General features: G+C 39.2%; 1 protein-coding gene and 1 non-coding gene across 2 annotated transcripts in view; both read right to left on the bottom strand.

Moving 5' to 3' along the window:
* LOC126190835 (receptor-type tyrosine-protein phosphatase kappa) overlaps nucleotides 1-27,060 on the bottom strand; it is a 707,747-nt gene that overhangs the window by 17,086 nt on the left and 663,601 nt on the right. Inside the window, exon 14 of the mRNA XM_049931411.1 lies at nucleotides 10,976-11,111. Within this exon, the coding sequence (XP_049787368.1) occupies nucleotides 10,976-11,111 (136 nt within the window). The remainder of the gene's footprint in view (nucleotides 1-10,975; nucleotides 11,112-27,060) is intronic.
* Nucleotides 9,358-9,432, bottom strand: Trnas-cga (transfer RNA serine (anticodon CGA)). Its single transcript has one exon. It is a non-coding gene; the product is annotated as a tRNA-Ser (tRNA).

Genomic DNA, 27,060 nt, shown 5'->3' with positions numbered 1-27,060 from the left:
AGAGGTGCAGAACCTAGACATGATCCCCAAAACAAATGTGAAACTCAAAGGTTCTCCTGGAACATTACCTACAGCTTTTTGAGAGAAACCCATTTTCAGAAGAAACAAGTGTGGCGGGACAACTCCTAGAGGCCATATTAGACTCGAGAAGAGCAAAATGGTGTAACTTAATCACAAATCTAAATATGAAACATAATAGCTGAAAGGCCTGGAAATTTCTTAAAAACATCAATAATAACCCATCAACTAACACTCGGAATCCATGTAAGGTCACACCAAATCAAATAGCACATCAGCTCCTACTCAATGGCAGAAACAACAGCAAACATACAAGAAGCAAGCTTTAGAGAGTCACTCAATAAGAAGATCATCTAGGCCAGTGGTCGCCAAAGCTTTTTGCTCAAGAGCCAGTATTAAAATTGAGCGATGACACCTTGGGCCACATATGTACCAATCTTATTATTAATTGGTAAGTTATACAAAATGGTATGTTGCAAGCTTTCGGTAGACTAGTTGTGGTAAGGGTGTGATAAGTTGGCAGCTGGCCCCCATGTAGTGCTCGTAGAAATCAGCACCATTCAGACCACTTCGTGTCAATTGTTCTCTATTTCAGATTGTTGCACCCTCAGCGACCCCAAAGTCGTAGCACAGCTTTGCATAACTAAGTCTTGTGTTGTCTGTGTCAACGGCTGGTTAATTGGTTAATAAATGTAACGGTACTTTTGTTTTAAAGCAATATTCAATATGAGACAATACGACATATGATTTGAATGTCAGTTTTCTTCTACTCATTGCACTGTATGATAAGATCTTTAATGTAATGTTCCTTGTTGCAAGCAAGTATCACATTTGAAGATGACTGTCTCTATAACGTGCATTCACAAATCCATGTTACTTCCGTCTTAAAATTCATAATGCAGACTCTGATCGCTACGAAACTTGATTCGGGCTGCAGTTTGATGACCGCTTATCTAGGCACAACCATTACCCTGGAAGAATTAGAAGACTCCATCTCTCTAATGAAGAATAGTAAAGCTGCTGCTACTGGACTAGATGATCTATGCCCAGAGCAAATAAAAATGTTCATACCTGCTACCGACAGTGGTTATTAGCTATGAAAAACAAATGGGTCCTTGAAATGAAAAGTCCCAAGATCTGGCAGAAGACAAAGATAGTAGCTATACCAAAACTTGGAGAGAACCACACAGATCCCAAAAATTTTTGACCATTTCCATCCTCTGCCAGCTCCATTAAGTCCTAGAAAGAACGATCCTCAACCGCATCTCCACACATGTAGACCAGAATATTATTAAAGAGCAAGCAGGGTTCCGCCCAGGGAGGGCACACTGTGAACAAATTTTGAACCTCACACAGCACTTAGAAGATGGCTATGAATGGAAACAAATCACAGGTACAGTTTTTATCGACATCATTAATCATAATAAGTTAATATCAAAAATATATAACCCACAAAGGATTATTGACTGGCGCAATTCAACCAGTGCCTGCTGCAGACAAAGAGGAGCTAACAGCGGACTCAGAAAAATGGACTACCCCAAGATAGTGTCCTTGCCCCACTGATGTGCAATGTATACACCAGTAACCAGTCAATTAGTACAGATGCTCGCTCCTTCATCTACACAGATGATACAGTCATTGCTGCTCAGGGCAAAACATTTGAAGAGGTGGAAAGAAAACTGAGAACAGTGCTTGAGAATGTAGCTGACTACTACAACAATAACAATCTCAAGCCAAAACCAGCAAAAACCCAAGTCTGTGCTTTTCACCAGCACAGTAGAGAGGCCAGGAGAAAACTCAACATAACATGGAGGAGACAGCACTTCTCTCATTGCGACACACCAGAATATCTTGGAGTCAAACTTGACCACGCTCTCACCTTCAGGGATCACTTTTTGGGCACAAAGATGAAAGTGAGTGTCAGGAACAATGTCACCCACAAGCTTACAAATAGTAGAAGGGGAGACAACCCACAGTTCTCTGTAAGTCAGCTCTAGTGTTATGTTTCTCCACAGCAGAGAACACAGTACCTGTATGATAAAAATCCACCCATGCAAAACAAGTAAATATAGTTCTGAATGAGACAGGATGCATCATAACAGGCTGCCTCCGCCCAACTCCCACAAACCAGCTGCACCAACTTATGGGCAAAGCCCCTCCAGACATCAGAAGGAGAAAAACAGCTGAAACCGAGAAACAAAAACAAGAAACAGAACCCTGGCATCCAATGTCTGTAACTGCCCCACAAAAAAATAAAATAAAATAAAAAAATGAAAAAAAATCAAGAAAGTGTTTTCTACGGACAACTGATCCAACCCCTTTACCGCCTAAAGCACGATGAGAAGAATTGTGGTGAAACTGGAGCCAGGAAGACCAGGGAATAGCTCCCGGGTAAAACCTACAGCTGGCTTCAAACTTTCATACACGATGTGGAAAGCCTTGAATAGATTAAGAATGGATGTATCATGATGCAAAGTACACCTGAAGAAATGGGGCTCTATTAGTACAGACGAGTTCTGTGAATCTGGAGAACTGCAAGACCATAACACCTACTAGTCTGTAGGAAATTGGATGAACCTTGCATGATACAGGACCTAGTAACAGAAAATGACAAGTTGCAATGTACTAGGCTTTGCATGGGATATAAAGATTGTAATTCCAGACAGAATCATACCATCTCTTTTAAATGAACAGTGTTTTCTGTGTTTCTGTATTTTACTTTATTTGATCTTCACTTCTCTCACTGCTGTGTATTGTATTGCTTTATGTTTTCTCTTTACTGTAACCTTAAAGATTTTGCAAAAGTGGTCTGAGATACAATAGACGAATAAATAAATACCTCAGGGGTATGTTAGCATCAATTTTTGGAGTCTGTATGGCTGAAACAAATATAAGACCATTGTGTAGGGTAATGCTGACCACACTACATCCTCTGGTGTCTTAATGAAGAACCCATCAGTGAGAACTCATCTTTGAGGATGTATCTTCTTTCTTTGTTTGATCCTAGCAAACCCATTCTTAGTTTTCATTTTTCTTAATTCTCTGACACGAGTATGTAATGTGTTGTTCCCCCTTCCACATTCACATGTTTCTATTGCTGAAACACTTCTTTTTCACACTTAACTTCATGGTAATTACAACCTACTAATACATAATAGCTTGGAGCAGTAACACACATTCACCAATGAAACAATTATGCAGTAAACTGACACAGACAATCTGTTTTATGGAAATACAGGTTCGCCATGTCACAAAGAATGGGGAATTGGATGGGAATGGAGACTATTTTTTAAGTGATGGGTAGTATCACACACTAACATGTAAGTGAAAAAACAGAGATAGTTTGGCAAGCAAATTATGGCTGCTGTAGCTGAGCATGTCATTATCTCTGGAGAAAGAGCACTAATGAAGTTTCCAAAATATGAGGAATGAAAGTAATACAGAACACTCAAGTTATCTTTGAAGAGGGAGTGCTAGTGAATAAATGATTTGAAAAACCAATAAAAAGACTAAAGTAATGTATTACATCTCTGGTCATACAGTCAAGGGACTGACTAGGTATTAAGTAAATGTGTCTTATCTTTTAAGAGAAAATTCAGAATTATTTTCAACAGAACTTGAGAATATAATAATATGAAGTGCAAGAACTTGTCAAAAGAAATGAAGAATAGAGAATATTATCACTTACTGCAAACTAAACTTTTGCATGGTTTTTGGTGTGGGCAGAATGTGATTGCTTTGATAATAAAGGAAGATAAATCATATAATCCATCAGTTGTGGGTAGATCCTGGGTGAACAATTAATTAACAAATAGTATTTATGGGAAGGTAATTTATAATACAGCAAGAAGCCCAAGCAGAAGTTATAAAAGGAGGAGTCAGGAAATACATATTGGAGTGACTGGATAGAGTTAATACATTATGGGGATACTTTGTCACTGGGGGGTTTAAAGGTAAGGGTTAGAAGCCGTGCATGTTGTTAAAAGATTTAAGATAGGGTGTATCCAATTTTGTGTAGTACTGGAGAGGTAGAAGGTAGGTGGACCCTTGGAATGAATGGTCAATGCCAGGGGTCAGGTGGATCCCCAGAATGAATGACCCACACCTCTCTTTTTGTAGAGGGGTGAGTAGAGGGACAATAACATTGATGAGATAATAAGGGATTTACATAGTATCTACCCACAAAACAGGTGTAACCACAGCTCTTACAGAGATAAGATGCTGTAGAGTGACTTAGTCAGTGTCAGGGTGTTCGCCAAAATAGGGCACTAATGATTCTTTGCATACACATTTCGGCACAAATTTGACTTACCAAAGATCTGAGAAATGAAATTGTAGAAAGTGGTGTAAATGAAAATGTCAGCACTGATTCCTTGTGGTAAATTTAAAACTAAACATTTTTTAAAATAAACTGGTGTAACTTATGCTCTCATACGAAATAATTTACGAGTGAAAGAGAAAGGCAGTTATGATACAACCTGATTAAACAGTTCAGTTATTTCTCATATTCTACATGGAACAGGAAGGGGGGGAGGGGGGAGAGATTTACATATCAATCTCATAGAAAGGGGCCAATATCAATAAAACCGAAAATGGAAAAATCGTTTACTGCATTACAGAATGTACTGAATGAAGGAGTATGGCATAAACAAATTTTTTGAACAAAGTACATTACGTGTAATTCTATTCTTTGTCCAAACAATGTGAATTACGTATGAAGATTTATTTTCAAAAATAAGATTGGATGCTCTCTAAATGGACTTTAAGGACTGGAAATAATGTTAAGTGAAATGAAGAAAAAACCTACTGTTATTGAAAGAATACATTTTTTAATGTTATGAGATGTTAGTTAACTAAACTGGATTACATGACATCTGTCATTCTCAGTGAGGGGATCTGCAGTGTAACATGGAATTCTATGGAATAATAAGTTACACTTCCATCCTCTTAGATTGACCAAAGATGTTTGTGGGAACTGAAAAATGTAGTTTAGGTAGTTTTTAAGGGTGAGGAAACTCATTGTGCACACTTTTGCTTAACATGCTATGTTTAGATGCAGATGGGGTGCGAATGCCTCCAGCTATGGACATTGACAAGGCATGATAGTGATTGCACATCTCCACCTGCTTGGTAGGCTTGCTTATACTTTGGCCTTGTAGCTTGGTGGTACCTTGCAAGTCACGCAGGAAGGAGACACTGGTAAGAATGTAAATGACTAAACAGTTGAAGATCATACTCGAGATCTGTCATTTTGTCATTTTGCTATCAAATGTCAAAACATGTATATTCACATTACAATCTGCTGTGAGATGCAACTCATGAGCAATCTGCATCATCTGCCATTGTAAAAATAAGAGTACAGTGGAAATTTTGCTGTTATAATGCAGAGGAGTTATCACAAATCTGATTACATCATTTCAGTTGCTTAAATAGATTGGAGTTCTCTTTCAGCACCCATCCCCAACAGTCAAGGAGAGGTCACACAGCACGGTTTAATCATACTGCATAGAAGGTCCACAACAGCAATTAATTTGAAGAATGTTAATCGAAAATTAGTTGGAAGATAAAGCTGACACACACACACACACACACACACACACACACACACACACACACAGGCAAGAAAAAGCACATGACTGCTACCTATGGCTGCTCTGACCAGAAAGCAACTTGAAATGCATCAAATGGGAGAGATAATCTGAAGTGGAGAGGGGAAGGGATAGCAGGGTACAGGTGGGAGAAGAGGAATCAGTGCAGCCTGGCACAGTGTACAGGGACTAGAGATGACAGAACAAGGCCACGAGGTACAATGTCAGGAAGCTGTGGGAGAAAGATTGGGGGAGGGTAGGTGAAAAAGAGGTGTGGGAGAAAAAGATTAGAGAAGCAGAAAAGACCGGTGGGTGTGCTGGAAGAGAACAATCTATAATGAGGGTGAGGGGATGTGAATCAGGAGGAAGAGAGAGGACAGAGGGGGCAGAAACAGTTGGGTGGAAGGTGTTGGGATGGTAGGTTGAGGCGGGGGCAATTTCAGGATTGAAAAATGTATTTTAAGGGTAACTCCCATCTGCACAGCTCAGGAAAGCTGATGGTGGAAAGGAGGATGCAGATGGCTTGGATTGTGAAGAAGCCTTTGCAATCAAGCATGTTATGTCCTAGGCCCTTCTTCCTGGCAGACAGCTGGTTGGTAGACATACCAATATAAAATGCTGAGCAATGATTGCAGCAGAGCTGGTTTACGACATGTCAGTTTTCACAGCTGGTGTGGTCTCTGATGGGGTAAGAGAAGCTTGTGACAGTACTGGAATAGGAAGTGTTGGGTGGATGGATTGGCAGGTCTTGCACTTTGGTCTTCCACAGGAATATGATCCCTGTGGTAAGGGGTTGGGACTGGGAGTGGCATAGGGATAAGCTAGGATATTGTATAGGCTGGGTGGGCGATAACTTCAGGAAAGGCGGGAAGGATCTTGGGTAGGATTTCCCTAATTTCCAGGCATGATTAATGATTATCTGCCATAACTGCCTCAAATTAGGTGTATTCTACCCAAGATCTTCCCCACTCCTCTTAAAGTGGAGTTCCATTGCCCATCCAGTCTTCAAAACATCCTAACCCATCCCTATGCCACTTCCAATCCCATCCCCTTGCCACAGTGATCATATCCTTGTGAAACCCAGTGCAAGACCTGTCCAATCCACCCACCCAGCACTTCATATTCTAGTCCCTTCACAGGCTTATCTCACCCCATCAGAGGCCAGGTCACCTGTGTAAGCAGCCATGTCATATACCAGCTCTGCTGCAATCATTTCTCAGTTTTCTATATTGGTTTGACTACCAACAAGCTGTCCGCTGGGAAGAATGCTCAAGAGCAAAGTGGGCAATACTAAGACACAATGAGCTTGATTTCAAAGTCTGCTTCAAAACCCAAGCCATCTGCATCCTCACCTCCAACATCAGCTTGCCAGAGACACGCAGATAGGAGTTACCCTTAAAATACATTTTTTGCTCCTGCAATAATCCCAGCCTCATTTTACAGTCAGCTCCTGTACCTTCTACCCCACACACTCTATGCAACTGTTTCTGCACCCTCTATCCTGTTACCTCCTCACTATTTGCCTCCCCTTATCTTAATTGTCTGATGCTCTCAGCTAACGCACCTGTCAGTCTTTTCCCTTTTTTCTACTCCTCTCCTTTCCATTTCAATTTTTCCTTGCCTCTCCCTCCACCACAAGGTACTGACGACCCTGCAGTTTGGTCCCTTTACACCACAAACCAACCAAACAACTTCCCCCACAGTCACCCAACTCTGCACCTGGCAGCCTCAGTTTGCCAACTCTACTCCCTGCAATCTCCACTAGAGTGTTTCATTTCTTAAAATTATAAAGAATGTAACTACCAGTCACGGAAACATAATTTATTTATCTTGTTGCAAATCGATTTTGACTGATATCAGTCATCATCGGTGCATTTTTCTAACCAGTACATGCCATAAGTAGAAGTACTGTCCTTGGCAGATTTCTGTCAAGAAGTCAAGGACAGTACTTCTACTTATGGCATGTATTGGTTAGAAAAATGCACTGATGACTACTGATATCAGTCGAAATCAATTTGCAACAAGATAAATAAATTATGTTTACGCGACTGGTTGCTACATTCTTTATAATTTTATATTCCACGGTCGCTGCACAGAAAGGGAACCTTATGGAGCCCAACATTCAAAAGTGTCAATTCTTCTTCCCTCATCCATATTCTGCTATCCCTTTCTCCCTTCCCCATGCCCTCTCTAGACTGATGCTACCATTCAACAAGTTTTTGTTGCATTCTGGCCAATGTGGCTGGAGATAGCAATCTTGGGTATATGAGGTGTGCTTGCTTGTGTCAATGTGCGAGTGTTTTTTTTTTTTTTTTTTTTTTTTTTTTTTTCTAAAGAAAGCTTTTGCCGAAAGCTTATATGTAACATACTTTTTGGCATCCCTGTCTGCAACTCAGTGTGTCACCTTTATAGCAAGTAGCAATCTATCCTCTTCATAATATTGTTGATATTCAAACCTGGACTTTCCATTGATTAATAAATGACCATTTCAGCTTATTACTCCAACAATATTCAACCACCACCACCAGTGGTCATGCTCTGAGCTTTGTCAACCATCCTTATGATCTCAATGAAGGGTGAGACCTATAAGTAAATTATTCTTTGTCTATGACTTCAGATAAGTCAATTTTCTTGGGTAATGTAACTAAAATATTTTTATTATTATGGACAGTGAAAAATGCTTATTCTCACTCACTCAGTCATCATCAGAATTTTATTATATACATTTAGCTTCCATGCAGTACAATTGTGGACATAAAATTCTGTGCCTTCCCCCTCCAGGACATGGACATGTCCATTCCTCTGGATTCACGGGGTATCACTTCGCTCCAGTTGTGTTTTTACTTTTCCAGTCACTGGAACATTGTACAGGGTGTTAATAAATATATGGGCAACCGATTCATAATATTGTTGATAGCCATTTAACTGGCATTTCCAAGAAAAATATATTAAATCACATAGCAAGTGACCCTGAATGGTGGATAAAAGTTTGATTTTTATAGTGACAATACTTCTAGGTTTAAATGGGATTACACAATGACGAAAAAAGCTCGTGCCACACCACTGTGTCATTGCTTGATACTGAGATGGGATGCAGAGCTATTCTACCTAACTTTATGCATGATATTCTCAATGCATTTAAGATTATCACGAATGGCCTCAGATCATGACTGAAAGAACAAAAGTTGATAATTCAATTTTGTGCAGATAATAAATTCAGAAAACGAATTCTTTAGAAGAAAATTTAATTGTAAGATCTTATTTACTAAATCTTTGTAATGTGTATTTAATTTTCTTACCCTTCTTATACAATTCTAATCTTTGTATTAATAATAAAACACAATGAACAAATTACATAGGCTCAAACATATTTTGTTAAAACCAAACAGAAGTAAAACAGTAATGAACTCTTGACCCAAGATATTCTTCGCTCAATACTTGGTTGCACAGCCCTTTGTGTGCATTGCTGCAGCACACCTGAATGGCACAGGTCCACGAGTTTGGCCAATCGTGCCTCAGGAATCTTCTTCCACTGCTAACACAGTCTCTGCAGAAAGTCTCCTTGTTGGTGCAGTATTGTTGATGAACAAGTCTATCCAGTTCACTCCTAAATGTTCTATGGGGTTTAAGCCTGGACTTTGGCTTTGTCATTCGAATACTTTCAGTCTGTGCTGCTTCAGAACTGGAATGAGATTTTCACTCTGCAGCAGATTGTGTGCTGATATGAAACTTCCTGGCAGATTAAAACTGTGTGCTGGACCGAGACTCGAACTCGGGACCTTTGCCTTTCGCAGGCAAGTGCTCTACCAACTGAGCTATCCAAGCACGACTCACGCCCCATCCTCACAGCCTTACTTCTGCCAGTACCTCGTCTCCTACCTTCCAAACAGCGAAAGGCAAAGGTCCCGAGTTCGAGTCTCGGTCCGGCACACAGTTTTAATCTGCCAGGAAGTTTCATATCAGCGCACACTCCGCTGCAGAGTGGAAATCTCATTCTGGAAACATCCCCCAGGCTGTGGCTAAGCCATGTCTCCGCGATATCCTTTCTTTCAGGAGTGCTGCTTTAGAACTGTCTTCACATGGCCAGAAGTATGCTTTGGATTGCTTTCAAGCCAGAAGTGCCAATTATTAGGCATGTTTTATCTTCTGTGACATGTCATGTGGTCTGTTAATGTTTCCTCATACTTTGGACTATCCCTTACCCCACAAATTTCGATGTTTTGTAAGAAACAGTCCTACACTACGGAACTTCCTCCTCCATGCTCCATGGTGGGTATTTGGCACTTTCTGTCATTACTTTAGTTTGTTGGCTATCGAACCTGCTGGATCCCATCTGGGGAGAAGAGATTAAACTTGCTTTCATCACTCCATAAAATTTTTGACCAGTCTTCAGTGGTTCACAATGTGCACTTCTTAGCAATCTACAGTGTGACCTCCTTATTTTTTGCACTATCATAAGTTTTTGAGAAGTTTGCCTGCCATTTGGATCTATAGCTGCTAAGTGATGTTTAGCTGCTGAAATATGGACCTTCACCCTGTGTTTTACATGCAGATTATCATATATTGCCTGGGCTGGTTTTTTGGGGTCAGGTATGAGATGACACTATCTTCTTCTTGGCTTTCAGCCATCTATATTTCAAATGCAATTTATTTATGTGACCAGTTTCAGTGTTTCACTATGCCATCTTCAGGTCCCCTGACTGACGTGTAGGAAGAATCCAACCTCATGTGTAGTGGTCTGAATAGGAGCCAGCATTCAGAAACTGGGATGCGTAGACCTCTTTTTCAACAATGCGATCTGTCTGTTCATCAAAGGGCTGCTGAAGGTGTTTCTGATTTTACAGTTTACTTTGTGCATTGTTCTCTATCAACACCATTTTTTTCTGAAGCCAGGCACAGACACTCACAAGCTGTTGCGAGATGCCAAACGCCTTTGCGATAAAGGACTGAGTTTGGCCTTGACTCAGTGCTCCTAAGACACCTTGTCTGAAATCTACTGGATATTGTTTACTTTTAGGCATAGCTGAAAGTAAATAAAAGTATTAGAATTAGAGCTTCTTCATGTAATTAGGTTTGTTGCACTCTTCCTATTTTACAAAATACTTACAAACCCCTTGAAAACAGTGTTTATGGCAAGGTCAAGCAATCTTCTGTCTGACAACCAGTTTGTTTGGATTTTTTGTATAGATAAACATACATATCAAACTACTAGTTTAACTACAAAATTCTTTTGAGTGATACTGTAGATGACAGGTTACAAGTTTTAATACCGAAGTCAAACCAGTAAGCTTAAATCAAATGCTGTCAACCAATTCTGGTTCACAAAGTCTTAAAGTGTTTCAACAGACCATACATTGTTATGTCCTTACCATATTTTCTACTAGTTGAGGACGATGCCTACGAACAGTCTTGACAGCCTGGAAAATGTCTACCTCTCCATGCTGTATAACCTGTTCTATACAAGCATTTGCTGCACAATAAACACCACATCTGCTTCGTCCATCCCTGTTGGAGAAAAACAAAGCAAGTCTGTAGTACGACATATACTTTTATTCAAATTTAAGAGCACTACAGAGATAATCTCTGGCACACTATAAGGTACATTTTTGCAGACTTTGTTCCAATGCAATCAACAACTGTGAAATATTAACATACACATTAAAACAGTGCTAAGAAGAGTAAAACTAATGTTTACACTATTAAGTGAACAATATAGTCAATCATTATCTTCATCGATAGCGCAACTATTTCATGTGCTTCTTCTGTCTTCTCCATGCAATATGGCCTTAAGCTTAGACATCCCCACTGCTCCTCCATGTTTCCTAATATTATCTACCTATTTGATCTTTTCTTGTTTTTTGAAATCCACAAAAGCCTTTCCTTGGCTCACCTAGTATCCATTCACCTGGCTAATCTCCTACTTGCTTCCATTTCATTTTCAGTACAATCGTAATAATTTCTTTTACTGCTGTCAGTTCCTGAATTCACTTAGTAATTTCCAGGCAGTTTTCCATTTCCTGCTAACCTGCCACAGTTTTTGGAAGGTTTTCTCACACTTAGTTTATGTTTTATTATGCCAAGTTAGAATTGGTAAAGTACAGGGTGTCCCTGGAGGAATGGTCAACATTCAGGGATATGGCAGGAGTCATTATTTGAAGCAAAATAAGTCCCGTAAACATAGGTTCTAAAATCCACACATTAAGAGATGTGAGTACTACTTCACTTTCAGTATTTGTGAAACAAATGTCTTCTACCGCAAGCTCTTTGCTTCCCATATTTTGGGAGGAGGTAATATAGACAAAAACAAGAAAAAACTGTCTAGTAAGCTTGAGCTCTAAAATGCAAACCTTAAGATCTATGAGCAGTAGAAGAGAGTGTTTCACAGTATCAGAGGTAAATAAGTGTTCATAACTCTTATGGTATGCATTTTAGAGCCTGTGTTAACTAGGCTTTTTTCTTTGAATGAATACTGACCATTCCTGATGGTACATCTAGTATACTAATCGTTAACTTCTTGTTTCATCCACGTAGAAGCTTCATTTGGAATACCCTATTCGATCTAGTTTTATTAAATTGATTTTCTGGTCAATCTTATTCTATTAATTCTTTTCATTCATTGTTTAAAGTTTATTTGCACTATAGGCAAAAAGAATGACGTCACCTGTTAATTGAAAGCATTTCAGATATGTTCCATTGACCCATAGCCCTTCTTCATTATCATAACATGTAGGCTTTCATTGCTAGTGTCTTCATTAATTAAAACTTCTGGGCTAAGAGGCTATGGTCGAACAGTAGAAATTCTTCCTCCTGATATTCCATTGCCAACTGTGGGCAATGAAACATCAGGAGGGACTTTTGAGTATAGTTTAGGGGATGTGGAATGCCCTGGACTTATTCCTCATATGTATAATGGTGAATGGAATGCTGTGAAGGCTTGTAATTCAGGTAGGCTACGTACTATGAGTCATTTTTAAAAGATACACAAATTTTACAAGTGCCTTTGAGCTACATAATACTCACTACGTGAACATTGTTCTTATGAATGCTGGTATGCAGTCTATTCCATGTTTCTGCATCACCTATGACATTATCTTAAATTCTGATGATAAAACAAATGGGAAATTCTGATGATAAAACAAATGGGTCTTAGATTCAGTCCTCACTTACTTACATTTTTATATCCTTTTGTATTGCATACTTAAATGCTTTAGGTTGGTTACATTATTCTGAACTAGTCTACATCAAAATTTTATGCCCTCTAGGGGCATTTTACCACTTTGTCATTATCTGGGACTTTTCTACTTGTTTAGTTACAGTTATTATTATTATTCTTTCTTTCTTTCTTTTTTCAGACGTTATGTCTGGTCAAAAATGGAAAGTGACGCGGACCTTGATCAAGCGTGACTTCCTTTTAACTGTACGGTACATGTTATATTGCATTTAGGAACTTTCGGGTGATTGAACATGTATCAATAATTACGGATTTCTGTAGTTGTATATACAGGGTGTCCCAGCTATCTTGTCCACCCAAAATATCTCTGGAACAATAACAGCTATTGGAAAACGACTTTCACCGGTATCAATGTAGGGCTGGGGCCCATGAATGTACATATTTGGAAACATTCTAAAACGAAAGCATATGTGTTTTTTAACACAAACTTATGTTTTTTTAAATGGCCTCCCATATTTTTTCTTCAGCAATCCATAGCATGACAAAGCACATACACAATGGCGTTGATTGCATCGCAATATTCCCATTACATCCCGAGATATTGAGACGCGAAGTTGACGCTTGAAACACCCGACATGCGCTGCTAGCGCATGTCCTGAGGCTCAGGCGTGAATCCCATGCTGCCCGTAATCGCAATGTGATTGACATGCGTAATCACACTTCCATACTTATAGAGGTCCAAAACAAATAATACGGTCTGCTGCCATCCTGCATTAACGTCGTACATTCCAGCAGGTATTTATCCCATAGGCTAGGGGTGATGCGGTTCTGTAACATATCTGTGTACCCCAACGTCAGTCACAAAGTTAACTTCACTTATCGTTAATCCGTTACTAGAAAGGTAATGCCGTTCAATGTTAAAACTTTACTTTACTGTAGATCTAGTGCAAGTGACAGTTAATCATTCACTCGTAATGGTAAAATTCATGTTGATGGTTTTAGTGAAACAAACAAGTGGACTAAAAGTTTTACCGTTGTTTTGAACCTCTTGATAAGTACGGAGGTGTGATTACACATGCCAATCACATTGCTATTACGAGCAGCATGGGGTTCATGCCTGAGCCTCAGGACGTGCACTAGCAGCGCACGTCGGGTGTTTCAAGCGTCAACTTCGCGTCTCAATATCTCGGGATGTAATGGGAATATTGCGATGCAGTCAACGCCATTGTGTATGTGCTGTCATGCTATGGATTGCTGAAGAAAAAATATAGGAGGTCCATTTAAAAAAACCTAAGTTTGTGTTAAAAAACACATATGCTTTCGTTTTACAATGTTTCCAAATATGTACATTCATGGGCCCCAGCCCTACATTTATACCGGTGAAAGTCGTTTTCCAATAGCTGTTATTGTTCCAGAGATATTTTGGTTGGACAGGATAGCTGGGACACCCTGTATAAGTTTGGATGTAGCTGTATTGCATTGATGTACTGGTGGATATTGTGTGGTATGACTCCTGTAGTTGATAGTATAATTGGTATAATGTCAACTTTATCCTGATGCCACATGTCCTTGACTTCCTCAGACAGTTGGATGTATTTTTCAATTTTTTCTCCCGTTTTCTTTCGTATATTTGTTGTGTTGGATATGGATATTTCGATTAGTTGTGTTAATTTCTTCTTTTTATTGGTGAGTATGATGTCAGGTTTGTTATGTGGTGTTGTTTTACCTGTTATAATGGTTCTGTTCCAGTAAAATTTGTATTCATCATTCTCCAGTACATTTTGTGGTGCATACTTGTATGTGGGAACGTGTTGTTTTATAAGTTTGCGTTGTAAGGAAAGCTGTTGACGTATTATTTTTGCTACATTGTCATGTCTTCTGGGGTATTCTGTATTTGCTAGTATTGTACACCCGCTTGTGATGTGATCTACTGTTTCTATTTGTTGTTTGCAAAGTCTGCATTTATCTGTTGCGGTATTGGGATCTTTAATAATATGATTGCTGTAATATCTGGTGTTTATTGTTTGATCCTGTATTGCAATCATGAATCCTTCCGTCTCACTGTATATATTGCCTTTTCTTAGCCATGTGTTGGATGCGTCTTGATCGATGTGTGGCTGTGTTAGATGATACGGGTGCTTGCCATGTGGTGTTTCCTTTTTCCAATTTACTTTCTTCGTATCTGTTGATGTTATGTGATCTAGAGGGTTGTAGAAGTGGTTATGAAATTGCAGTGGTGTAGCCGATGTATTTATATGAGTGATTGCTTTGTGTATTTTGCTAGTTTCTGTTCGTTCTAGAAAGAATTTTCTTAAATTGTCTACCTGTCCATAATGTAGGTTTTTTATGTCGATAAATCCCCCTCCTCCTTCCCTTCTGCTTAATGCGAATCTTTCTGTTGCTGAATGTATGTGATGTATTCTATATTTGTGGCATTGTGATCGTGTAAGTGTATTGAGTGCTCCTAGGTCTGTGTTACTCCATTTTATTATTATTATTATTACATTTTGTATACCTATGTCACATAATAGTTTCTACAGTTATTTTTCTGCTTTAGTTAATATATTATAACTGCAATGCCACCTGGTGGCACATAGGTTTTCTTAAATTGCCACAAGCACCTAACATCAATCAGTGTTCTGCCTGCTCTGACATTGGCATTTTCAATTTACTCTGTTTTGCATTGGTGCTATGTAAAAGGGATAAATTTGTCCATCAGTTGTGATAAGCTCTTTTCATATGTGGATACTGGCTAATATAATGTTACTGTACAATGTGACAATGCTCTCACATATTTGGGTAAGAATTATATGGTTTCAACTTTGCAATGACATAATGACACACTGTGTCCTAGTAGATATGTATATTTTTAGGTCATATGTATTCATTGAGCTGTACATGTGCAAAAAGGTTGGCCCATGACTACTGTTAAGCATAAGTACAGAATTTATTGTTGTCAGAGTGTCTCCTACTGGCCTGGTGATTAGACACAGCAGTGTTAGTCATATTTGGTTTGTTCTCACTTTGTGTAAACTTTGTCATAATGACAGGTTGTGTCACACTACTCTCCCTCACATGCAATTTTGTATAAAACTTCAACTCTAAAGATGGCTAGCTGGTTTAGCAGAAACCAGTTACCATAATTATACAACAGTTTTTGTGATCTTGAGTAATAATGGATTACTTATGAGCATCCATACCTTTTATCATATATATACACTCTTGTTCATTTTCTTGCACCTTTGTCCCACACCAATGCAGTGTCAATATGGTTATTAACAGATGTGGCATGGTTAATTTAAGTAGTCGACAGATGCCCTTCCTGTCAACAAGTTGTTACCACCCCCTCCCCCTCTCCTGGCATACAGTATGTGTACCCCACCTGTCTGCACAAAATGTTATTCATGTGAAAGAGAGCAAAACTTTTCTTCTAAAAGTTTGTGACTCATGTAACTGAGGCACAACTTGGTACCAGCCTGAAAAACCACTTCAGGCTGGCCCTCATTGCCAACCCGTGGGCGGATTTGATCTGGGGCAAGTGCACTCCCCATTCCAGAAGTGGTGCTTTCACACATATGGCTATCTGGGTGGGTCCTGATATGTATATTAGTTCTGAATAATGTTGATTTAACACTTTATGGTCAACCAAGAAGACAATTTTAATACACACTGCCTGATACAAGAAAAGGGAAGCACCCAGAAGGGGAGAGGAAACTAGATGAAACTTCAGAGGGTGGGAGGTTATGTGATCCACATGAACATCTATATGACTACTTCATAATTTGCACTTAAGTCTCTGCCAGAGGATTCATCAAACCACCTTCATGTTATTTCGCTAACGTTCCACTCTTGGACAGCAAGCAAGGAAAATGAACACTTAAATCTTTTTGTGTAAGCTCCAGTTTCTCTTATTTTATTACAATGATCATTTTCCCTATATAGGCTGGCATCAACAAAATATTTCTTACATTCAGAGGAGAAAGTTGGTGATTGAGGTTTTGTGAAAAGATGCAGACGCAGCAAAAATACCTTTGTTTTAATGACTGCCAGCCCAATTTGTGTGTCATATGCATGACACTCTCTCTCCTATTTTGTGATAATACAAAACAAGCTGCCCTTCTTTCAACTTTTTCAATGACCTCCCTCAATCCCACCTGGTACAGATATCATACTGTGCAGCAATATTCCAGAAGAGGAACACAAGCATAGTGTTGGCAGTCTCTTTAGAGACCCGTTGCATCATTCATAGATTACAAAATTGTGTCAAATCTATGAAGAACTTGACAGTATGAACCCAGTTATCAGTACAATATTGCATGCTCTCTGGCCTCGATACATGCAATAATTTGGTTGGGAAAGCTGTCACACAGTCACCCTATCCTCTTCTGAGGAAAACAGGGCCACAACTATTGTAACCAGTTCTTTATACCTTATACACTGGTGCTGGAATGGACTTCACGTTCAAGCTCACCTCACATATTTCATAAGAGACAGATCTGGGGAATTTGCTGGCCACAGTACCTCAACATCAAGCCAACAGTTCACAGAGACGTGCACCACGTGTGGACAAGTATTGTTCCATAGAAAAGTGACGCCACGTGGTAATACATGATGATGCAAGGTGTGTATGACATACTGTTATATCATCAGAATTCTGACAATCACCACCAGCTGTGATATAAAGTCATACAATATGGCTCCCACTCCATGATATCAGGAGTAACATCGCTGTGCCTCTCCAAAGCAGTGGAAGAATGAGATCTCTCCCCAGGTCACCTCCATAATTGCTGACAATGGTCATCTGGGGTAGTGCAGAACTGCGATTCATTGCTGAATGCAATGTGGAGCTGTTCATCAGCAGTCCATGCTTCCTGTCTTGGCACCACTCCAAAGACAGCTGTCTTTATTGTGTTAAAAAAATGGTTCAAATGGCTCGGAGCACTATGGGACTCAACATCTTAGGTCATAAGTCCCCTAGAACTTAGAACTACTTAAACCTAACTAACCTAAGGACATCACACACACCCATGCCCGAGGCAGGATTCGAACCTGCGACCGTAGCAGTCCTGCGGTTCCGCTTTATTGTGTTAATGGCAGTCTACACAATGGAAGGTAATTCCCTAGTCGGGCTGCTGCAGTCTCCGACCAATGATGCAGGGAGTCAATTACTTGTTCTTGGATGGCAGGCACAGATGTTGCGATATGCTTACTGCACAATATGGTGCTCTTCCCTCGTGGTGGTCAGATATGGTCAACCAGAACCTTGATGACAAATATACCTCCATGCTCATGCAGTCCAACATTGAGCTACTGTCACATCAAAAAGGCCCAGAAATATGCAAATTGCATGATTCAACCAGAGAGCCAAATGGGATCCCACAATGAGGCCCCTTTCAAATATTATTATCTGCTGATAATACGTCTCACAAGAGTACACAACAGCTCAATGACCTACACCTAACCACTCGTCTGGCATGTTCACACACATTATATATCCTAACAGACCTGTTAAGAAAACTAAACATGAACAACACTAATGCATTCTTGTGGATGTTCTACCTGTCACAAAGAGTTGCCTTCCCTGTTCCACTCATGAATGGCACATGGGAAGAATGACTTACAGTAATGCTCTATATTAGCTCTAATATCTTAAATTTTTTCATCATGGTCATTTCACAACATTGATGTGGGAGGAAGTAATCTGTTTGTGGGGCAGTGTGTTAATAATATTGAATTTGTTCATCATCGTCTTCTACAATAGCCTGAAAACTACTGACCATAATTTCCAGTCTGCAAGTCCACATTCTCATTGTGCCCACTGAAAGTAAATGTTCCTACTAGCTATTTAATCAGCGGGTTCAGGAACTATGACTATAAGTAAAAGTTTTGAATTCTATCTGATTAACATATTCAGTAAAAGTTCACACACACACACACACACACACACACACACACACACACACACACACACACACACACACACAGTATTATTTCTGATAACAATAATAATAATAATAATAATAATAATAATAAACCCAGTGGAGGCCCGGGAAAAGAATAGGCCTCCGGTATGTTCTGCCAGTCGTAAAAGGCGACGAAAAGAACAAACCACTAATAGGGCTAACCCCCCTTTTAGTGTGATTACTTGGTTCAGGACAGAACTAAAGAAGCCTCGGACAAGCGCCGTCATGGTCGGGGACGACGCTCGAACCCTATGCCCGCCCACAATGGTAACGACACTGCTAGCCAACTGGAAAATGATTTAAATCCAAATAGAGGTGTTTTGCAGGATATGCTTCCTGCAACCACCCTAGAAGGAAAACAAAGACAGAGGATGAGATGGTCAGATGAAGTTAATAGACACCTCATGTTCTGTTATTACCAAGCAACAAACCTAGTAACCAACACAACTGGATACAGATCACAAGTATACACAACATTTATTACCAGATACCCGGAATTAAAATTTTTAACAGAACAACGACTAGCTGATCAGATCCGTGTAATAATAAAAAATAACAGGATACCCCAGTCGGAATTAGAAAACATCAAACAACAAGTACAACAAATACTGGAACAAAATAATGTGCAATCAGAAGAAGAAGAAGAAAATACAGTAATGGACTCAAACATCCCAGAGCAAACAAACAAAGACCAACACGCATCAATTAAACAATCAGAGGAAAATGAAATCTTAACACAGCCACCAGAACAAGCACAAATAGAACACGAAGAGACACATGTGTTAGATATAGAAGAGAAATTTCAGCTGACATATATAGAATACAAAGACACAAATACAGACATTAGACCATTCTTGCATAGACCGCCAAATAACCCACAAGTCGAAACAACAATAAAAACTATCAACTCAATCATACACAACAAAATAAATGAAAACACAACTATGGAAGAGTTACAACTACTGGTTTATATAGGAGCACTCACTACACTAAATATACACACTAGGCAGAGATCAGAACAAACCAACACACAGAAGAAACCCACAAAACCAGCATGGCTGGTAGATCACATCACAAGCGGATGTACAATACTAGCAAATACAGAATACCCCAGAAGACATGACAATGTAGCAAAAATAATACGTCAACAGCTTTCCTTACAACGCAAACTTATAAAACAACACGTTCCCACATACAAGTACACACCACAAAATGTACTGGAGAATGATGAATACAAATTATACTGGAACAGAACGATTATAACAGATAAAACAACACCACATAACAAACCTGACATCATACTCACCAATAAAAAGAAGAAATTAACACAACTAATTGAAATATCCATACCCAACACAACAAATATACAGAAGAAAACAGGAGAAAAAATTGAAAAATTCATCCAACTGGCTGAGGAAGTCAAGGACATGTGGCATCAGGATAAAGTTGACATTATACCAATTATACTATCAACTACAGGAGTCATACCTCACAATATCCACCAGTACATCAATGCAATACAGCTACATCCAAACATATATATACAACTACAAAAATCTGTAATTATTGATACATGTTCAATTACCCGAAAGTTCCTAAATGCAATATAACATGTACCATACAGTTACAAGGAAGTCACGCTTGAACAAGGTCCGCGTCACGTTCCATTTTTAACCAGACTTAACAGTCTGAGAAAAAAATGTCAATAATAATAATAATGTCCCTAATATACACAGCACTATGAGCAGTTGAGAGGTGACCTCTACAGTAAGTTCCAACTAAATAAGTCTCCCGCCCTGACTTCTAATCATCAAAGTTAATCGCTCACCACAAACGTGGAAAATAAACTGTGAATGTTAGCCCCAGTAACTTTGATTGTGACAGAGGGGTGAATAAGACAACACTAGATCACAGTTACCACCAGTGCTGAGGTTAGAAGAAGATGGTGCATCATCATAGAGCAGTGTGGACCTGCAAGCTACCTACAAGCTGCTGCACCTGCTCACTGGTGCCAAGACCTCCCCTGGAGATACAGCAGTAGGCCATCCTCACTGACACAACTGCTGCTGCTGCTGCCTGCATTACATTGCAATGCATCACATACCATTTTCCAGTACACCATGTTGGCATTGCTTGCTGAGGTCAAGCAATTAAGTCAAGTCAAGAATATTTCAAATATTTGTTAACTGCTTCCAACAGGCTATTGAAAATGGAATGTACGGATAAGAACAATGTGAAGTTAAGATGGAACCACTCTCTGACGATGAATCCTCAGATTTAGAAACTGAAATTAATGAGGATGGTTCTGCCAAAGTAATAAATCCAGAATCAGGAGTAAAGCTCAGTGTTAATGCAAAGTTAGAACCATTTTCTGATGACAAGGTAAATGAAGTTGAGGTCAAAAATGAAAAAGTAGAATTAGTAGACTTATCAGATAATGAGACGGACTTCAATATTTCTGAAATTCAGCCAAGTCAGGGAATGCTACATACTCCTTTAAAATTGGTGGTAATGCTAAGTGGCGATGTAGAACACCAAACTGGGTGCAATTACTGTTTGCTAAACATGAATCACATCATAAAGAACTAAAGCATAATAATAAAGAACTGAACAGTAAGACTGCAGCTAATACTAAAGAACTACAGAATAGTAATAAAGAATGATCTCAAAACTGAATAATTTAAATTATAAAATTGATTCTGACCACCATGATCTGCAAGTCAAAATAGGGGAACAGCTAACTAAATTGCATAGTACTTTCAAAGCTGAAATTAGCAAAGATTTCAAAGGCACAGATGAACTTATGGAAGGAATGTTGTCAGAAAGAATAGGCAATGAATCCAAACTATGCTCTAATCAATTTGAAGAAGTAACTACTAGAGTTCATACTTGTCATAAAGATATTAAGAAAATAAAATCGGATTTTGTGAAATTCTGACAGAGCGGAAGCAGTAGAACTACAAGCAGAGGGACTAAATACTAGTATTACTAACACAGAAAATTGAGTAATCTCTGATAACTCTTGTAATACTACTCTACAAAATGTTGCTTCAGTTGATGCAGCTTTCATCAGACCTAATCAATTTTCATGTTTTGATCCAGACAAACAAATTCACCTATTAGAGTTCTGGAATGATTTTGAGGATGTTTTGCCTATTGCAAAGTTGGAATTAGAAAAAATTCTTTCATAAGAAGTCATTTGTTAGGAGATGCTTTGCGATGGTCAACTGATGCAATCATTAGATACAAAACTCTTTCCGAATTTACTACTGCAGTTCTTAATGAGTGCTGGTCACACAACAAACAAAACAATGTTTTGAGAGTGTTTGGAGTAGTAAAAAGTTTGCTCCAGGATGTGAGTCAGTAAGAGAGTTCTCTAGAAAGTGGGTCTAATGGCTGTCACACCTGACAGAAAAGATTAAATCAGAAATGATTATAATGGGACTAGAAGGTAAAGTGATTTGGTATTGGAAGGAAAGAATCATTTCTGCACCTAGAGATAATGTGTATAGGATCACTGAGTATCTGAAGCAAGTTGAGAGAGTAGCTACTGCTGAGGAGTGGGTGCAAAATAATGATAGGTCTTCTAATAGTTATGTAAACAACAGAAATAATGACAGTGGGAACATGAATGTTAGAAGTATGGAGGTTCAGAATACAAGATCAACTTATCGTGGTCAAGGCTGTGATAGAGGAAGAGCTGGGAGACAGCTACTATGCTTTCACAATAATTATTACAACAAAAACAGAACTGTAAATAATGTGTAATTGAGATAAGATGGAGAGCCAAGTACTACCCTATCTGAGTAACACAGCCAGTAAAAAAAAAAAAAAAAAAAAAAAAAAAAAAAAAAATTTAATAATACCACAGTCAGTCAGCACACCCAAATAGATAACAGGGATGATGAAATGGGAACAGACAGTACCAGTGATATGCTAAACCTCCTGCTTATATAGTTGACAGCATTTTGGACTTTTTTTTTTTAGGGTCAAGAAGGAAAAGGAAAACACTACAGATAACAGGGAGGAACAAGTTAACAGGTTTAAATCTGATAAGGATGAAGATGAAATAAAGGCTTACATCTTTTACAATAATGGCAATATGAAGGCTAAGGTTTTGGTACAGGAAGCAGAGGAAGTTTTGCAAGGTTTTGAGAAGGAGGAATTAATGGATGAAGGGGGTACCAATAATAATGAGGTCAAGGAACCTATTAGCTGTATTGACTTGCCACAAACTTTAAATGACAATAATAGTGTTATATATAGCAATCTTGTGCAGGGACACAGTCACTCAAAGGTAGAGTGTAGTTTAGCTGATGTGCAGCAAACAAAAGTTGTCAAGTGCTTTGATTTAAAATTGGTGAACAGGTTGGAAAAGATAGTGGGAACAGAAGAGATTGATGACCCAGTGAATCTAAGTGTGAATGTACTTGCAGCTGAACAAAACTACTTTAGCTGGAAACAGATTAAAAAGGATTTATTAGAAGACTTTATTGAGTAACCTGTTAAAACCAGAATAACTCACCCTATTATAAAAACTAACATCTTAAGAGTAATAGTGTGTTGTCTTCTTGATAGTGGCAGTGAAGCTACTGCTTTGTCCCAAGTGTTCTTTGATTCTATTCCTAATAAGAATAAATAAGCTGTCATGAAAGTAAATGGTTTAAGAATAACTGGTGCTCCTGGAAAAGTTTCTAGACCCATACAGCATGAAGCTTTGATACCAATTGGTAAGGCGACATAATAATACACCATTCTTGTTTAACTGTGCTTGGTTTAAGTATTGAGATGTTAATTGGCACAGATTTCTTAACAATATGTCAAGGAAGGATTGATTTTGACCAGAGCCACTTAGTATTAACATTACCTGATTCTCATGTAGTTAAAGAACCTTTTATTGGAAATTATACAGGCAGTAATAATGAAGCATGAGAACTGCCTATTAGAACAATAAGGAATAAGGTATACTTGTTTGCAAAGTCTGCATTTATCTGTTGTGGTATTGGGATCTTTAATAATATGCTTGCTGTAATATCTGGTGTTTATTGTTTGATCCTGTATTGCAATCATGAATCCTTCCGTCTCAATGTATATATTGCCTTTTCTTAGCCATGTGTTGGATGCATCTTGATCTATGTGTGGCTGTGTTAGATGATACGGGTGCTTGCCATGTAGTGTTTTCTTTTTCCAATTTACTTTCTTCGTATCTGTTGATGTTATGTGATCTAAAGGGTTGTAGAGGTGGTTATGAAATTGTAGTGGTGTAGCCGATGTATTTATATGAGTGATTGCTTTGTGTATTTTGCTAGTTTCTGTTCGTTCTAGAAAGAATTTTCTTAAATTGTCTACCTGTCCATAATGTAGGTTTTTTATGTCGATAAATCCCCTTCCTCCTTCCTTTCTGCTTAATGTGAATCTTTCTGTTGCTGAATGTATGTGATGTATTCTATATTTGTGGCATTGTGATCGTGTAAGTGTATTGAGTGCTTCTAGGTCTGTGTTACTCCATTTCACTACTCCAAATGAATAGGTCAATATAGCTATAGCATAAGTATTTATAGCTTTTGTCTTGTTTCTTGCTGTCAGTTCTGTTTTCAGTATTTTTGTTAGTCTTTGTCTATATTTTTCTTTTAGTTCTTCTTCAATATTTGTATTATCTATTCCTATTTTTTGTCTGTATCCTAGATATTTATAGGCATCTGTTTTTTTCCATCGCTTCTATGCAGTCGCTGTGGTTATCCAATGTGTAATCTTCTTGTTTAGTGTGTTTTCCCTTGACTATGCTATTTTTCTTTCATTTGTCTGTTCCAAAAGCCATATTTATATCACTGCTGAATACTTCTGTTATCTTTAGTAATTGGTTGAGTTGTTGATTTGTTGCTGCCAGTAGTTTTAGATCATCCATGTATAGCAAATGTGGGTTTTGTGTTGGTATGTTCCAGTAATATTGTATCCATAATTTGTATTATTTAGCATGTTGGATAGTAGGTTCAGAGCAAGGCAGAACCAGAAAGGACTTAATCAGTCTCCTTGGTATATTCCACGCTTAATCTGTATTGGCTGTGATGTGATAGTATTTGAATTTGTTTGGATATTAAGTGTGGTCTTCCAATTTTTCATTACTATGTTTAGGAACTGTATCAATTTAGGATCTACTTTGTATATTTCCAATATTTGTAGTAACCATGAGTGGGGTACACTATCAAAAGCTTTTTGGTCATCAATGTATGCATAGTGTAGTGACCTTTGTTTAGTTTTAGCTTGATATGTCACCTCTGCATCTATTATCAGTTGCTCTTTACATCCTCGTATGTCTGGTCTTCAAAAGTGAAGAAGTTGTGGGTCAGGATGTAGCTGGTTACCAAGCCTCCACAGAACGTATCTCTGCCTACGTAGATCAACACCAACAATTAAAGGGAACAGCCATGGGTACCACGATGGCCCCCTCGTACACCAACCTATTCATGGGTCGCTTAGAGGAAGCCTTCTTGGTTACCCAGGCTTGCCAACCCAAAGTTTGGTACAGATTTATTGATGACATCTTCATGATATGGACTCTCAGTGAAGAAGAACTCCAGAATTTCCTCTCCAACCTCAACTCCTTTGGTTCCATCAGATTCACCTGGTCCTACTCCAAATCCCATGCCACTTTCCTTGATGTTGACCTCCACCTGCCCAATGGCCAGCTTCACACGTCCGTCCACATCAAACCCACCAACAAGCAACAGTACCTCCATTATGACAGCTGCCACCCATTCCACATCAAACAGTCCCTTCCCTACAGCCTAGGTCTTCGTGGCAAACGAATCTGCTCCAGTCCGGAATCCCTGAACCATTACACCAACAACCTGACAACAGCTTTCGCATCCCGCAACTACCCTCCCGACCTGGTACAGAAGCAAATAACCAGAGCCACTTCCTCATCCTCTCAAACCCAGAACCTCCCACAGAAGAACCACAAAAGCGCCCCACTTGTGACAGGATACTTTCCGGGACTGGATCAGACTCTGAATGTGGCTCTCCAGCAGGGATACGACTTCCTCAAATCCTGTCCTGAAATGAGATCCATCCTTCATGAAATCCTCCCCATTCCACCAAGAGTGTCTTTCCACTGTCCACCTAACCTTCGTAACCTCATAGTTCATCCCTATGAAATCCCCAAACCACCTTGCCTACCCTCTGGCTCCTACCCTTGTAACCACCCCCGGTGTAAAACCTGTCCCATGCACCCTCCCACCACCACCTACTCCAGTCCTGTAACCCGGAAGGTGTACACAATCAAAGGCAGAGCCACGTGTGAAAGCACCCACGTGATCTACCAACTGACCTGCCTACACTGTGATGCATTCTATGTGGGAATGACCAGCAACAAACTGTCCATTCACATGAATGGACACAGGCAGACAGTGTTTGTTGGTAATGAGGATCACCCTGTGGCTAAACATGCCTTGGTGCACGACCAGCACATCTTGGCGCAGTGTTACACCGTCCGGGTTATCTGGATACTTCCTACTAATACCAACCTATCCGAACTCCGGAGATGGGAACTTGCTCTTCAATATATCCTCTCTTCCCGTTATCCACCAGGCCTCAATCTCCGCTAATTTCAAGTTGCCGCCACTCATACCTCACCTGTCATTCAACAACATCTTTGCCTCTGCACTTCTGCCTCGACTGACATCTCTGCCCTAACTCTTTGTCTTTAAATATGTCTGCTTGTGTCTGTATATGTGTGGATGGATATGTGTGTGTGTGCGAGTGTGTACCCGTCCTTTTTTCCCCCTAAGGTAAGTCTTTCCGCTCCCGGGACTGGAATGACTCCTTACCCTCTCCCTTAAAACCCACATCCTTTCGTCTTTCCCTCTCCTTCCCTCTTTCCTGATGAGGCAACAGTTTGTTGCGAAAGCTTGAATTTTGTGTGTATGTTTGTGTTCGTTTGTGTGTCTGTCGACCTGCCAGCACTTTCATTTGGTAAGTCACATCATCTTTGTTTTTAGATATATTTTTCCTTCGTGGAATGTTTCCTTCTATTATAACCATATCATTAATTTGAACCCAACAATTACGTTTGTTATTGTCACCTTTGCATTTCGAAATCTTTCCTGTCGTCTTATTTCTCTTTTTTCTCTTTATTTTCTCTTTCTGTTTTTACCAGTAGTTTCACTTTGTATTCACCTTCCCCTTTTACCGTAATCTACTATACAATTTTATCCCGCCATAAATATGCTCAACAATACGTAACCCACTTCCCAACCATAACCAAAAGATTTTATTTTCCGCTTTCAACACTACCGCTGCTATAAAATCCACCGTTTCTAGT

The sequence above is a fragment of the Schistocerca cancellata genome, chromosome 6, assembly GCF_023864275.1.
Source record: "Schistocerca cancellata isolate TAMUIC-IGC-003103 chromosome 6, iqSchCanc2.1, whole genome shotgun sequence".
Lineage (NCBI taxonomy): Eukaryota > Metazoa > Arthropoda > Insecta > Orthoptera > Acrididae > Schistocerca > Schistocerca cancellata.
Note: the sequence above shows the minus strand (reverse complement) of the source record. Positions and strands in the feature narration are given on the sequence as shown.